The 16411-nt window shown below is 40.5% G+C and overlaps 1 protein-coding gene and 1 non-coding gene across 2 annotated transcripts in view; one reads left to right on the forward strand and one right to left on the reverse strand.

The window, feature by feature from the left end:
- The window catches only part of hmcn1 (hemicentin 1), a 79537-nt gene that overhangs the window by 39918 nt on the left and 23208 nt on the right, over positions 1-16411 (reverse strand). Inside the window, 18 exon segments of the mRNA XM_061683353.1 lie at positions 333-463; positions 549-743; positions 900-995; positions 1429-1680; positions 2083-2210; positions 2596-2761; positions 3220-3379; positions 4483-4595; positions 5137-5281; positions 5402-5476; positions 5478-5530; positions 8807-8902; positions 8979-9170; positions 10185-10343; positions 10461-10574; positions 10669-10796; positions 10874-11015; positions 14502-14771. Coding sequence (XP_061539337.1) covers positions 333-463; positions 549-743; positions 900-995; positions 1429-1680; positions 2083-2210; positions 2596-2761; positions 3220-3379; positions 4483-4595; positions 5137-5281; positions 5402-5476; positions 5478-5530; positions 8807-8902; positions 8979-9170; positions 10185-10343; positions 10461-10574; positions 10669-10796; positions 10874-11015; positions 14502-14771 — 2615 coding nt within the window.
- trnas-aga (transfer RNA serine (anticodon AGA)) lies at positions 105-186 on the forward strand. Its single transcript has one exon. It is a non-coding gene; the product is annotated as a tRNA-Ser (tRNA).

Below are 16411 nucleotides of genomic sequence, written 5' to 3' on the forward strand. Positions count from 1 at the left end.
GGCCTGGGATAGGATTTGGATTTTATTGTATTTCTTTCTTTTTGCAAAAACTGGCGCTGTACATGTAATAATGATGAGGTCGATAGAGAGCCACATCCTGACAGGTTGTTGTGGCCGAGCGGTTAAGGCGATGGACTAGAAATCCATTGGGGTCTCCCCGCGCAGGTTCGAATCCTGCCAACAACGGCATTTTCCAACTTCAAGAAAAAATCTGATCATACAGCATGTGAACAGATGGAGTGCTCATTAAAGTCTCTATGATGATATTCACAGTGAAAAACCTAGAACTATGAAGTCCCAAATGTGAGCTTGTACAGGCTCCTTTCACTTACAGGAATTCCGTCTCTGAACCAGGTGATTACTGGGGTCGGACTTCCTGTTATATCACACGCCAAATTGGTGGGCTGGCTCTGAACCACAGACAGGTTTCCTGATGCATCACTGTCACGGAGTGTGGGGGGCACTGGGAAGCATTACATGTGATTATAATAGGAGATCCAATCAGCAAAGATTTTAGTGGTACTGAGCACATTAATTGGGTCAGTCACCATTGACTTTGAGCTTGTACTTCCTCTCTGTGGACCCAGCATCATTAGCGGCAGCACAGACATACTCCCCGTCGTCCAGCGGTGACAAAGATGCCAAAATCAACAGTGTGCCATCCTCCAGGATAGACACACCGGGCTCATTACCAGTCAGCTCCTGGCCATTACGCAACCATCGAATCACTGGTTTGGGAAGGCCTGCGTCAACAAGTGGAGCAAAAAAGGTTTTGTAATGTATGGTTGTGAAAAGCAGAGGTGACAATACTTAAGATACTTTTCAAGTACTGTAAGCGCCTTCACAGTAGACAATGTTCAGTAAATTGTGGATAAGCATAGGTGATTACTGTCATGTACCTTTGGCAGGGCAGGGGAAGGCGATACGTTGGTTTGCAATTCTCTCCTGTAAGGGACTGTTGAATGGGGGCTCCAATACTTCGACCACTGGTGGAACTGAAAATACAAACAGGGACAGTTACACACCACAATGTAGTTATCAAAAGATGAGTGCAGACATCTTCCAGGGTCAAACTGTTAACAAAAGTAGATAAGAGCTCTTGTTTGTGTACTGTATGTGCGAGAGTGTGTGTGCGTGTTTGTGTGCCAGCATTATAGAAAAATTATTACTGGTAATTTTCAGTAAATTTGAGTGAAAAGTGAAACCAAATGTCATCATCACACACACAATATACTTTTTGATACAGCTCTCTATAGAACCCATTTATATCGAGCAAATATACGGTGCCTAATGTTGTGCCCGTAAACAAGCCATGCATTGAAAACAGTGTACCAAAAAAATTAAAATAAAGTCAAAAAATCCTGAAAATGGCCTGGCCCAACATTTTGTACAATGATATTATCAGATTAGATCATATTTGAAACCAACCTTGTATTAGTAGTTGAACTTGAGCTTCATCACTGCCTGCAATGTTGGCTGCTGTACAGGTGTAAGTTCCTCCATCGTCCAGTCCCACTGGGCTCAAAGTGAGACTGCCGTCAGGTGACATTGGAGACCTCCTGCCATTCTTCGTCCAGGAAAGGGTTGGCTTCGGTACCCCTTGCGCTATACACAGAAGCTCGACAGGATGACCCATATGGACTTTCATGACCTTGGGACCAGTCTGAATACTCGGGGGCACTGATTGGTAGATAATAAAAGTCAAGATAATACATTTGATTCTCCCATCTTAAGTAAGTACATTCTGGAAAAAAAAAGTATTGGAAAACCTAGCAAGAAATGAAAATAGAAAACAATGTTATCCCTTTTACAGCCATAACAGCTTCTACTCTTCTGGGAATACTTGATAATTGATAAAGAAAGCACAGAATTGCTTTACACCTCTAGGTTGATGAATTAATTTTTCCTCATTATGAGGTGTGTCCCAATGACTTCAAAATCAAAAATCAGCACCCCAAAATTATGCTATGTACATACCATTGATAATTTTATCTTGTGACAGAATCACAAATAAACTAATAATGTAACATGGTCTTTTTTGCTAGTATTGTAGTGTACAGTATAATGCTAATGTCAATTTACCCAGAACACTCAGTTCAAATGATTGAGTTAGGTTGCCAGCAATGTTGGAGGCCACACACACATAGAGCCCACTGTCTGACACTTTGCTCTCTAAGATCTTCAGTGAGCCTGAAAGGAGCTGGTTGTGCCTGGAAGGAACACAGACATTAAAAGCAAGTTTATTAATTAGACACAGTGCAAATATTAATGGAAAAGGTTCTCATACTCTACCATAGTACAGACTGAACAATGTTGCCTATTACACAACACTGTGCTCAGATCATGTCTATGTTAAGTTAAATATTACTTATTGTATTGGCGTCATATTTTGCATAGCTATGTTATACTATTTGTCCATATCAGTACCGTATAATGTTTTGCACATGCGTCTGAAAAACCTCATTTTATTGCACAATACAGTTGGATTGCAGTGACAATATGGGTATTCTATCCTAATATCTCTAACATACCAAAAGTATCCACAGAGATTTGTGACTAACATTGCGTGGGGTCAAATATGTATGTATGTTTTACCTCAGGGAGTAAGGAGAGATGAGCTGCTTCTCCTTGGCCCAGCTAATGGAGGGTGGAGGGACACTGTGGACATCACATGGCAAAATTGCATCCTCACCCTCTATCACTGACATTCTCATTAGATCAGAGGGGCCACTGGCACCGCCAGCCTTGGTCCTAGGGCGGACTGGAAACAAACAAAAAAAAAAATGTATATTGTATGCAGTCTTTCAGGGAGAAACACATAATGTTCCTTCAACCCGTTGACCCCAAGGTGTTTTTACGGTACAGGACACAGTTGAATGAACTAAACATTTTTGGGCCTGATTCACAAAATTAGCTACTGAGCACTTTTTAAAAAGACTGTTGAATTAATACTTCACAGACATACATACATATGATATTTTAGGATTTAAATAGCGTAATAGTATATCTTCATCATTACAATGACCTCATAATTCCCCAAATCTTTTAATGAACCTTTTTAAGAACACATTTAATGAAATTATTTCAAACGTATTTTTGAATCAGGCCAATTGTCTGGAGTCAATGGGGTTTCCCAATATTTAAGAATAGTTAGCATTACTGTATTGACATTTAAGCACTTTCAGAAGTGTCAGCTTTAATGTATTACATAAGCATTACCATAGACAGTAAGCTGAACTTTTCTCGAGGTGTGACCGGCAGTATTGGCAGCTGTGCAGAGGAACTCTCCTGTCTCATTTCCAGAGGGTGAGGCAATGAGCAGGCTGCTGTCAGAGTCCAAAGAGAAGGCTGGACCACCCAAGTTCACAAGTTCGCCACCCTTCAAAACAAATCTCAAAGGGTGAATGGAAACACCCGCTACTCACGTCACTATACCAACGATTCAACTCAAAAGAAATTTGGACAAAAACATGAAATGCGTCAGACAATCAAATGAACCAAAAAACAAAGCTAGCGCGTATCTGCTGCATAGTGTGCTATTGATTACTGTATATATTGATTGTGGGACATACAGTAGCAGGGATTAGCATCTTGTGTACCTTTAAGACAGTTCACACAGGTAGTTTAATGGTGCAACACATGGTAAATAAACGTGGCCTCACACAGGCACGCACGCATTTACCCATCATGGAATACTGAAATTCCAGAGTCGATTTACAGTGTAACATGGGTGGCCTCTTGTCATGTAATACTAAACAACCCCTAAAACTTGAGATATTGAATACACACATCCAGTATCTACTGCATCTTAGTTCACAGAGCTCATCCTTGTCTAACACACACAAAAAGGTAATCAGCTGTCACAATTTTAAGGTGAGAGGTGTGCCTACAATATGCCTACAATATGTGTCAAATGGAATCAATGTGTCATAAAATGCTCCTGCATGTGGATGAATGTCTTTGAAATGATTTAATACGACAGTAGTCATGCCATAAAACTGGTTGACAGTGATGCAGAGAGCCCCAAAATGTCAAATTCCAATTCATGTTGTATACCATCCATCGATCCATTCTGTGAACTGTTTATCCTCACTAGGGTCAGGGGTGTTGTATACATTCTCTTTTATTATTCTGCTGAAGTAAAATGATTATTTTCTGTATTGCCAGTACGGCAACCAATTAGCATATTTTTGACATTGCTATCTTACAAGATTACAGATGAGACCTTTTATCTGTGGCATTTCTGCATGTTGTCCATGTGCTTGCGTAAAGACTCTACATTGTCTCTAAGCTCAAATGTGAGTGTGAATGGCTGTTTCTATCAGCCCTGATACTGTCTGGTGATCCATCAGGGGTGGACTACGCATTTACTCTATGCTTACTGGGATAGGCTCTTGGTTCACCCATGTACCTGAGGAGTATATGCTGTATATAACTATAACATGATGTTCAGAATCAGAATCAATTAATACCAATACAGACCTTAGACCAGGTGATCTTGGGTTTAGGTATTCCACTGGCATGGCAGGGCAGAGAGATGGGTTTCCCCTCAATTGTGCTGAAAACTTGAGGGCCATGCTGAATGGATGGAATCACTAATAGCAAAAACAAAGTAGGAAAGTCATTGCAATATTTTTGTGGATGAACTATTTTAACATTATCAGGATGTCTTGCATCTCAGAAGCATCTGGAGAATGTCTTTCCTTCACGGAAGACAGTATTGGCAAAGGTAATACATTTTCCTTTCTCCCCACCTTGTTACGATCCCATAATCGCAACCTGTTTTATTTTTCTAGTCACACAACACATTTCTTCAAGGCTTTATAGCCTTTGACATTTTTGGGGAAACAAAAAATACATAAATAAAATGAATTTGACTGAATAAAAGGGTGTAATGCGCATATGACAGACAAGCTTCTATGGCATACTTTTGCATTTATCTTTGATGACTAATCTGGCTAACATTCTTTTAAACATCTCATAGTTTTCTGTTTTAGTCTTCACACACACACGCACACACACACACACACACACACACACACACACACAACACACACACACACATATATATATATATATATATATATATATATATATATATATATATATATATATATATATATATAAACACCATACCATAGACGTTGACAGTGGTGGTGTGGTTGGTGGCCCCAACAACGCTCTCAGCCAAGCAAGTGTAGTCACCAGCATCGTCCAGCCGAACTCGCTCAATGTGCAGACTGCCATCCCTCCATATGGTCACATACTCATCTGAGGTCACCTGAAAATAGGCAGGTTTATAGGCTTTAATTTATATATGATACTCAAGTCAAAGAACATATGCATAGCAAAGAAACAAAACAGTTTTATTTAACTTGTATTTATTGATAGTTGTACTTACAAGGCCATAGTTGTGTAACCACTGTCTCTCAGGCAGCGGATTGCCAGCCAACATTACACAGGGTAAAGTCACCATGCTGGTCTTTGAGCACACTGATCACCACCGGACTCATTGCAATGATAGGCGGCACTGTAGATAACGTTCAAAAAGTCATGGATTGCTTAGGACAATAGCAATTGACCATTGACAATGAAAAAGTGCATTCATGTCTACGAGGACCTTTGGGTTTTGTTCTATTTATCTGTGGCATTTCTGCATGTTGTCCATGTGCTTGCGTAAAGACTCTACATTGTCTCTAAGCTCAAATGTGAGTGTGAATGGTTGTTTCTGTCAGCCCTGATCCGTCAGGGGTGGACTATGCATTTACCCTATGCTTACTGGGATAGGCTAACATTCTTTTAAACATCTCATAGTTTTTTGTTTTAATCTTCATATATATATATATATATATTGCTCAGTGACTGTTTTTCTTAATGTCTTTATGTCTCAAAAGTGTTCTCTGTCAATCGGCTGTCTGTTGTCGTACTAGAGCGGCTCCGACTACCGGAGACAAATTCCTTGTGTGTATTTAGAACATACTTGGCGTATAAAGATTATTCTGATTTAAAGAATTGTGGCACATGTCACATCCTGAGATCAAACTAGCTAACAACAACTCTTGCTGCAACCTTCATGCTACATGTCTTAATTGTACACATATTTTTTCAAATGATGTGGAATCCAATTTGATTTGAAGCCGCTGGCCATGAGTGAGGCTATAAGGAGTTTATATTTACAGTGAGAGGGAAAAAAAAGATTGCTTGCTGTCGACAGAAAGTAATATAAACACGTGCATTTTCCACATCTGCTAAAAGTATGGACATTCACCCTTTGCTTCCCTGCAAAATTCAAAATGCAATCATATACAGTTGGAAGAAAAAGTTTTTGAACCCTTTGAATTTATCCGGATTTCTGCATAAATTGGTCACAAAGTATCATCTAATCTTGGTCATAACATACTGTAGTTTTCTAATAGCACACACACAAAAATCTATATATGTTTGTATGTTTTTACTTAGCACAATATCACAGTGCAGTTTTAGAAAAGGTGCTGTATGTCAAATTTTGGCTTCAATAACTGGTCGAGCCTTCTTTGGTAGCAAGAACCTCAACCGAACGTTCCTATAATCACAGAATAGACCTGCACAACGATAAGGAGGAATTTTTGACCAGTCTTCTTTCACTTCAGTTCTTGAGGTCCTGCTAAAGCATCTCAATCGAGTTGAGGTCATGACTCTGGCTGGGCCGCTCTTCTGTTGAAGTCATTCACTTGTTAATCCACTTCTGTCCTTTGGGTTGTTGTCCTGTTGCATCACCCATCTTCTTCCAAGCTTCAATTGGCAGACAGATGATCTTAAGGGCTCTTGTAAAATGTCTTGATAAACTTTCATTTTTCTGTCAATGATAGCAATCTCAGGGAGAAAGGCAGTCCCAGACCAAGACACTCCGTCGATCTGTAGCAACGTTTTCTTGGCCATTGGTGGCTTCTTCCGTGGTGGCCTCCAGAAATATCCATTCTTGTTTAATGTTTTACTGATAGTAGATTTGGCAAGCAGAGACATTAGCATGTGCCAGAGAGTTCTATAAGTTTATAAGCTAACTCTCAGTGTTTTTCTCCACCTCACTGAACATTCAGCGCTGTGCTCTTGCAGTCATCTTTACAGGATGGCCACTCTTCGGGAATTAGCAAAAGTGGTTAAATTTCTCAATTTCTAGACTAGCGGCACGGTGGACAACTGGTTAGAGCATCTGCCGCACAGTTCTGAGGGCCGGGGTTCAATCCCTGGCCCCGCCTGTGTGGAGTTTGCATGTTCTCCCCGTGCCTGTGTGGGTTTTCTCCAGACACTCCGGTTTCCTCCCACATCCCAAAAACATGCATGGTAGGTTAATTGAAGACTCTAAATTGCCCCTATGTGTGAATGTGAGTGTGAATGGTTGTTTGTTTATGTGTGCCCTGCAATTGGCTGGCAACCAGTTCAGGGTGTACCCCGCCTCCTGCCTGATGATAGCTGGGATAGGCTCCAGCACTCCCGCGACCCTTGTGAGGAGAAGCGGCTCAGAAAATGGATGGATGGATTTCTAGACTAATTTTCTAATGAACATAAAGCCTTTTAGGGATACGTTTGTGACCCTTTCCAGTGGTATGAAATTTAACAATACGCAATTGTAGGTATTCTGAGAGCTCCTTTGTGCGAGGCACATCAGGCAGTGCTTCTAGAGAATAGAAAACTTAGAACTGGCGGCTTTTTTTTATAGGGCAGGACAGCTTTAACCAACACCTCCACTCTTATCACATTTATTGGACTCTAGGTAGGCTGACTCTTTCCTCCGATTGGTTAATAAAGTCATTAGACTCAGAGTTCACATACATTTTACACCCTGCACTGTCAATGTTTACTTGGAGTGTCCAACAAAAACAAGAATGCAGAATAATTACTTGTGTGTTAAGATTACTATTGCAACAACACATCATCAGTAGGGTAAAACTAACCTGTCTCACAACAGTATAAGCCCAACTCCCGTTCCCTATGAGTGGGTGAACAATCCAACGCTTGGTGAATTCTGCTTCACAATGATAGGAAGCAAGTGTTTGTCTATTGTTGTGACTTCGATGAAGATTAAATAAAATTTTATGGCCAATTTACGCAGAAATCCAAGTAGTTACAGAGTGTTCACATACTTTCTGTTTTTCACTCAGCACCACACAGTGCACATATATGCAAACACCTATCTATTTGGAGACGGTACATGTTCACACAAACAACAATGATGTAATTTGTGCAATTTGTGACATACAAATGGGTGTTGAATGAGAAAAGGAGATTGTTTCCTTGGTAATACAAACTCACACACACATTGTGGCCACTAATTCCTTATTTTGACTACTCTACCCTTCAATTACCTGTATTGTCCGAAATATATCTCGATGCATGTGCTTAAGTTTTTTTTGTGTGTTTGTGTGTATATGTCCTCCATTTTCTGTACTGCTTATCCTCGCAAAGGTTGTGTGAATGTAAAAATGTTGACAAGATTATATTCCAATATATAATATATGCCATCGATGTGGTTCTGTACCTTTTGACCTTTGACCTACATAAAAGGGTTTAGAGTGTTTTTACAGCAGAGGAACAGTCAAACGGAAACAGTGGTTAACAAGGTACATATGTTCAAGCGCTAATGAAGTAGCATGTGTCAATGCTCAAAGCGACACATTAAGAAAAATTCTGACACAAATTTTGTAGGATGTTCTATTTTGTTTTAGGAATTGTACTCCACATACAAGATCTGTGAACCTGGTAAATATTGACAAATGAATAAAATAAAACAAGGTACAGCATTTGCATATTTAATAATCCTTGTACCTACCCAGTCCGGTCACAGTGATGCTTGCTTGGGTTTGGATCTTGCCAAAATGGTTGTAAGCCTCACAGACATATTCTGTCTCATCCTCAACCCACAGTTCTGACATAGGAAAGGAACTGTCATGTGTAAATCCAAATAATATAGTTCTCATGCAGTCAGTAAATGAGAAACTCACTGGTGATATGAAGACCTCCCTTGTCTTGAGTAATGGTGCTATGTCCGTGGTGCTTAATAAAAAGGGGCAAACCATCCTGTCTGCTCCAGGTGACCTGTGGATCTGGATAGCCTTGGGCTTGGCACGGTAGGGTCACATTGGAGCCGATGTCCGCTGTCAGGTTTAATGGTTTTTGGATGAACTTTGGTGCATCTGCAATGAAGTTGAAGAAGGCAGGGGTCATTACATTTAATCTGTGCAATATGTGCTACATGGAACCAAACTGGCCATTACAGTATATAAGGATTGTGCACTGACACATCAAAGAACTGTCCCAGAGACTTACTTGTGTCAGTTATACACAATAACACCCTCATTGTTTTATTTGTGTGCATGTGCAAACAATCCAAGTATATCTTTTATCGCTCTATAAAAGAACACACCACACAGCTAATTAAAATATAAACCAGGCATATTGTGCCCTTGATCTGACAATGTCTTACTACCAGTACAAAAAGGCATTTGCATTATTATGTACCCATTTCACACGAGTATGTTCTGGATGTTTCACTGATCTGTTCCACATCCTAATCATTGCTAGCCTACCCAACACCATTCCATCTGCCTGCCTGAGTATAAACCAAGATTTGTCTTTGAAGAGAACACTCATCCACTGTGTAAAAAGAGAACACTGGCCTACCCTAATCTGTTGCGCCAACATACTACTATGGTCTAGAGGATGACTGATCTCAGACAATATCTAAAGTGAATAACCTGATGTGTTGTTCCGAGGCTTGTGGGGTTTAGACGGTTGTTTGTTGTGAGACCTGGCTGGATGTACTGGCATATTCAATGTCTGAGGCAGCCTTCAAACATTCAGTTTAAAGACTGCTGCTTTTTGTGAACATTCCTGCTGTTAGCATGCCAATTACACACTCACTCAAAACCTGTAGCATCTGTGACATTTACTGCTATAAAGCGTTCAAAATGGGATAAAAGATGCTCATTGAGGTGTTGATTTGCTATGGTACTGTATATCTTTCGCTAACACGCAACTGGTATCAAACCGAGATCACTGAAAAACGACAATCGGCTTCCTTTAAATATGAGTAATAAAGTGTGCTAGTTTCATAGTGCTTTACATCTGCATTCATATTCTTAGTTCATTCTGAACTTAATTGTTGCTCATACAAAGGAAACGAACAAAAAAAGAAAGGCAATAATTACCTCCAACATCAAGAGCAACCTTTCCTGATGAGGTGCCGGCAGTGTTGGAAGCCACACAAGTGTAATCTCCAGCATCCATTTCCTGGGTATTCTCGATGGTCATTATACCTCCCAGTGCATCGATGTCCACTGAAGACGTTGATTGCAATTTTACATCCCCTGGAGAGCAGAAGAGATTGCTTGACGTTATACTTATTACACAGCTTTACTTTCTTCCCTAAATATTTTCTCTTTCGTCTAAAATACATCCACATTGCTCTGTTTCTCTGTTTTTACCTTTGTACCACCAGATTTCTGGCTGAGGGATTCCAGATGCAGAACAGGCCATCGTGGTGCTTTCTCCCCTGCCAGTGAGAATCTCATCAACAGCCACTGTCACCACAGGAGATTCTACAGGGGAAGCACTAAAGTAAGCACTGTACAGTTTTTGTCATATATCTTGTCATATGTGTATGTTCAGTAAATATCTTTGCGTATCAGTTACCAATGTAAGTGAGGACGGAAACCATTGCGTCAGTTCCAGCTTGGTTGCTCGCCAAGCAGCCATAAGCACCTTCATCCCTCTTCTCCACATTTCTTATTGATAGCATGCCATCAGCTGTCATTCTGTGTCTGAACAAAATTTGATTTTACATCTTAAAAAAGAGCCAATAGAAGGTCCAAACTTTTCAAATAAATAGCGAAACTACCTGCTCGATGCCATGATAAACAAGCCATTGTGTGTCCAGGCCAAAAGGGGTGGAGGGTAGCCGCTGGCCAAGCATTTGATCTTCACCTCTTCTCCTGTTATAAACGTCTGGTTCCGAGGCTCTACTGAGACTCTAGGCACCTCTAAAGAGAAAATGACATTTAAGATTTATATAATCAAGCATTCTAATCAGGAAAACAGTATTCTACGGTATCTCATTCAGGCACTCATAAATTCAATCAAATTCAGTGTTGCTGCAAAAAAATAATCTTCCACAACCTCCTCATGTTGTCCCCAGACCTGGTAAACTGTGGAATCTTCAGAGACAAGCCAATTGATTCATGATGTGTCCCTCGTCCCTTTAAGGGTGTGTTCCACTCGAACTGCCAAATTCAGTCACTGAAGAACGCTTGTAGAAAGCACAGTGTGGGAAACTGTGCTTCCAGCAGACATGACAATTCCAGGGTGCGTCAAAGATGTGAGAAAATGATTTCATCCTTTTACCGTTTTACATAGCACAGCATGGGGCTGTAGACACCAGATTGCCATACGATGTGGGTCTGTACTTTTTGACCTTTGGCCTACATATGTCAGAGGGCCATCTAGGCTATCCTCTCACTTGCCTCTTTAAATATATGAAGTCACCCTGTCCACAGATGGCAAAGACACATTCTTTTGACCTAACTTAGCAGCAATGTGTCTTTAAAAGATGCTTCCTCACAGAACCTCCCCTCCTTAGTTATCCACAAATCCACTCTCTGCCTTTCATCGATCAGTTTCCTAATTTAAGATTCTTTATTATCCACCTAACATCATCCATTTCACCTACTTACGTAAACTAGCCTGGCTGAATTTCCCCTTTTTATGATTTACCTCCAAATTGTGGTTAGAAGTGGGACAATAAAAAAGACAATCCATTCTTTTTTTTTTTACTGCAGATACTGTTATGGTACTATTGGCAGTTTCTGCATCTATCCCAGCTGACTTTAGACAACACCTTAGACTGCTTGTGAGTCAAAAGATTGAAGGGGAATTGATCAGCTGCACAAAAGTTAGCTAAGTGAACCGCTATGCTATCATGAGTACAAAACCCAATGATTTAGACCCTAGTTCTCTTTAAAGTTTGCTACTGGTTTCTGTTGTTGTCCATCCATCCATCCATCCATTTTCTGAACCGTTTATCCTCATTATGGTCGTGGGCATTCTGGAGCCTATCACAGCTGACTTTGGGCGAGAGGCGGGGTACACCGTGAACTGGTCGCCAGCATAATCGCACTGCACGTATAAACAAACAACCATTCGCACTCACATTCACACCTACGGGCAATTTAGAGTCTTTAATTCATCTACCATTCATATTTTTGGGATGTGGGAGGAAACCGGAGTACCCGGAGAAAACCCACGCAGAACATGCAAAGTCCACACATGCAAGGCTGGATTTGAAACACAAAGGTTTTCACCACATTTGCTGTATACGTATGTCTGCACCAATTATGGGTCACGTTTCAAATGTAATATTTATGGATATAACAGCTGTACCACCAAAGTACTTTGATTTTAGTGATGTCAGAGGACATCACTGGACAATTGGACAATTTAGTGTCTTCAATGAACCTTCAATGAACATGCATGTTGGAATGTGGGAGGAACCCGGACAAACCCACTTAATCAGAATCAAGAATTAAGCAAGGGGAGAACCCCGGATTTGAATCCCCAAGCTCAGAACTGTGAGGCGGATGTGCTAACCACACGTCCAATGTGCCACCCAATATTATACGTATATGTAATGTAACTTGAACAGTATGTGAGTCATCGGTCCAATAATAACAAGAAGATTTCTGTCTCAGTGCTGCTATGCAGGCTCACTTGAAAGAAAATGGCACATGGCATCACAGATGCTTTTCTTTTTTGTTGTTGTTGTGTTTTTTGTTTGTTTGTTTTTTAGCTTAATGTGAACCTACTATCACATCCACTATATTCTGTCTAGTATTGTGGGTCATCAGACCTGACCCTCTTCAAAGTGAGGCAAATGACTAGGATGGCAAAGACCGGGGGGTAATTACAATCCCCCCAGGGCTTGCTGACAGCTGTTTGAGAGAAGGAGTGGGAGATGAGGCACACACAATTTTTTTTTTTAAAAAGCACAACAAAAGAGAAGAGACTAATTAAAATACAAACATGCATAAAAAAAGCAGGGAGGTTGAAAGTTATAAAGGATAAGCATCAAAATCAGGCAAAAATTGTAAAGGAGGAATTTTGGTCGCACAATATGGCCTGTGAATAAACTTCTTATGGGACTGGCAGTTGTATAACAAAGTAACTACAGTTGAAGATGTTAGAACATCCATCCATCCATTTTCTGAGCAGCTTCTCCTCACTAGGGTCGCGGGCGTGCTGGAGCCTATCCCAGCTGTCATCGGGCAGGAGGCGGGGTACACCCTGAACTGGTTTGCCTGCCAATCGCAGGGCACATAGAAACAAACAACCATTCGCACTCACAGTCATGCCTACGGGCAATTTAGAGTCTCCAATTAATGCATGTTTTTGGGATGTGGGAGGAAACCGGAGTGCCCGGAGAAAACCCACGCAGGCACGGGGGGAACATGCTAACACCACACAGGCGGGGCCGGGGATTGAACCCGCGTCCTCAGAACTGTGAGGCTGACGCTCTAACCAGTGTGAGGCTGACGCTCTGACTGTCCATAATGGGTTCTGGCAGAGATTATCTGATACTAGTAGATTTAATAGCTACTGTATATTGTATGAACATTTCCTGGCATGCACTGTGGTGCCGCTGTTACTTTCTCTCAGTTGAACAACTAGCTCCTGATTCTTGAAATGTGACGAACAGAACTATCTAGAAATGTAAAATCCTTGCTTTGGAGTTGCCCAAGAGGGCATAAATCCTTTCACATGTCCAATAAAGCATTAGAATGAAATATTGTGAGCCAAAGGATCATACCGCTATATTAGGAATGAGTTTGGTCTTGCAACGAGTTGGCCTTTTAGACAGTGTAAACTAAACAGGCAACCGTCAGGGATTAAGCGAGAAGGCTTAATTTCCTTTGAATCAAAGTTCGTACACACGCCAAGGCAGTGGATAAGTCTATACTTGCATCTTAATGGAAACAGTTGGGGATAGTAGGCAATAAAATCAATCACTCAACCAGACGACATGATTAATAACCAATTACTGTGTTTTAGAATTCCACTTTTGTGTGCAGGTCCTTTTCTGTGCGCCAGTGCATAAAACAACATCGATTAAGGCATGGTTGGATGAATTTAGTGAACATAGTGTACTTGATAGCCCTGACCTTAACCCAGTTGAACATCTTTTGGGATGAACTACAACAGAGAGACTGTGAGCCAGACCATCTGTCTCTAACATCAGAGACCTCAGAATTCTCTTTCCTATTCGTACCCATTAGCACCTTTTTGTGAGGCGACACCGTAGAAATTTGAAACACAAAGAGATACTAACACCTAAAGACACATATACTGTTAAAAAAATAATAAATAAATACATTTTAAAAACACGGACCCCATGTCCTAGAAACACTCAGAAGACTTAGAAATAAATCAATTTGTACACAACAGAAAATGGGCATATTTATAAAAACACTCCTTACCTTGCACAATGAGTTTCACTCGCTCTGCTGTCATCCCTCCTTCATTTACAGCAATACACTCATACCAGCCTGAGTGATCTGGCGTAACAGCAGATACTTGAAGCGAGAGGTCAGTCAAGATGTGTACCCGTGGGTCCAAGCGGGCATCGAGACCCTCTCTCAGCCACGTCAGGTTGAAGCTGACTGTGCTGACAACATGGCAGGTGAGGACAGCTTGGGATCCCGGAGAAGCTGTTACATTGGCTTGAACTGTGATGGCGGGAGGTGGCTCTGCAGAAGGAGGAAATCATATTAGTTTATATTATCAAGTATGAAATACAAAGGTTTTCTTATAGACACTATTGTAGGGTAGCATTCTACACATTATAATGTAACAGTATGTTGACTGTCAGAAGATGTAAGAAGAACGGAAATATTTTTTGTTCTTGGCGTCATTTTTAAATTACTGTAGAAGGATTGTACATATATGACTTAACTGATATCCAAGAAACTTTGAGTAGACATGAGGTTTAGAACAAGGAAGCATCTAGTGGTGCGGATTATGGACGATTCTTTGAGACTGGTTTTATGGATCTCTGATCTTGGTCAGTGCAGTGCATGATACATACTGGGTTTTATGTCACTTGTGGTCCAGGTTCACTTAATGCCAGACCAACGGTAGAAGAGAAAAAATATATATATTGGGATAAAGCCGCAACTAATTGAACAGCATTGGTGACGTATTGTGACAAAACTCAATAACGCTGACTTCCAAAAGATAATGATGTGTGGTATTTTTTTACCAGCTGAATGAAATATATAACCCTAATAAAGGCTCCAGAAGCAGACATAACTGTTGATTTTCCCATTTTCCACCGTCATTTTAGCATGGCTCCATGTCTTTGATCCATTTAATGATCATATTCCAGCTAAACTGGTCCAAACAACCCACACTATAAAAACCTCTACCAGACTTTGTTTAACCCTAATTTATCAAGTGTGAACGTCTTATCCTACAAAGCGTTCGCTATTTCTGTCTTTTCATGTTACCATCCCATGAGATGTGGAGTGTTATCAATTCCCCTCCAATCCTCCGCAGCTCCCAAGTCAAGCTAAACTGTGAAAAAAGGAAGACAAGGGAGCAGAGAGAGGAAATGGAAGCTTGGGCTCTGATGCTGAGATTTTCTGGATTAGGAAAACCTTTATTTATATCTGTATGAATGTGAATTGTGTATTTGTAAGTTTGGGTGCCTTACACCCTGTTTTGACTGTGACTGGCCCGGGAATAATAGAAAATGTTGTGACTAACAACGATGTCTTCAAACAGTTTTGAACAACTGAAGCGATACATTGATTAACTCAATATTTTCCAACCTTTATTGAGACAAGCCATTTTACATTTTAAAACTCCCACAGTACACAAAAAAAAAAAAAAAAAGGCCTCAAAATAATGATGATTTTGTTTCAATTTCCTCACAGATTTACTTAGTGTGAACTCTGTGCGTATTTAATTGAACATGAAGCTGATGTACTTGCAGGAAACTCTGACTTATTCTGTAGCATTAATGGCAAAAGGTGGATACAAAGGTTTATTGTACCTTCTGCCATCTAATGGAAGGTTGACATACGTGGAAATTTTCAAGGTGTATGACTACTTTTGAAAGCCCACTGTAGGTTTCGGAGTTTCAACTTTTTTCCCGACATTATCCTAGGCCTCCTTTGAAGTGAGCTTGGGGGAGTTTCAAAAAGCAGGAAGTTTGGAAAGCAGCATTTGGACAAATATGACTTCTAGCAATCATGCTGTAACTCATCACAATTGAAAATATAATGTTCCACAAAAGATTTCTATATAATGAGAAATGTGTTTGTACAAAAGCATAAGACTCATATGGTGTTATGGTGTCCTTGTTTTCTCTTATAGTTTTCATTCA

This window comes from Phycodurus eques, chromosome 8 (assembly GCF_024500275.1).
Source record: "Phycodurus eques isolate BA_2022a chromosome 8, UOR_Pequ_1.1, whole genome shotgun sequence".
Taxonomy (NCBI): domain Eukaryota; kingdom Metazoa; phylum Chordata; class Actinopteri; order Syngnathiformes; family Syngnathidae; genus Phycodurus; species Phycodurus eques.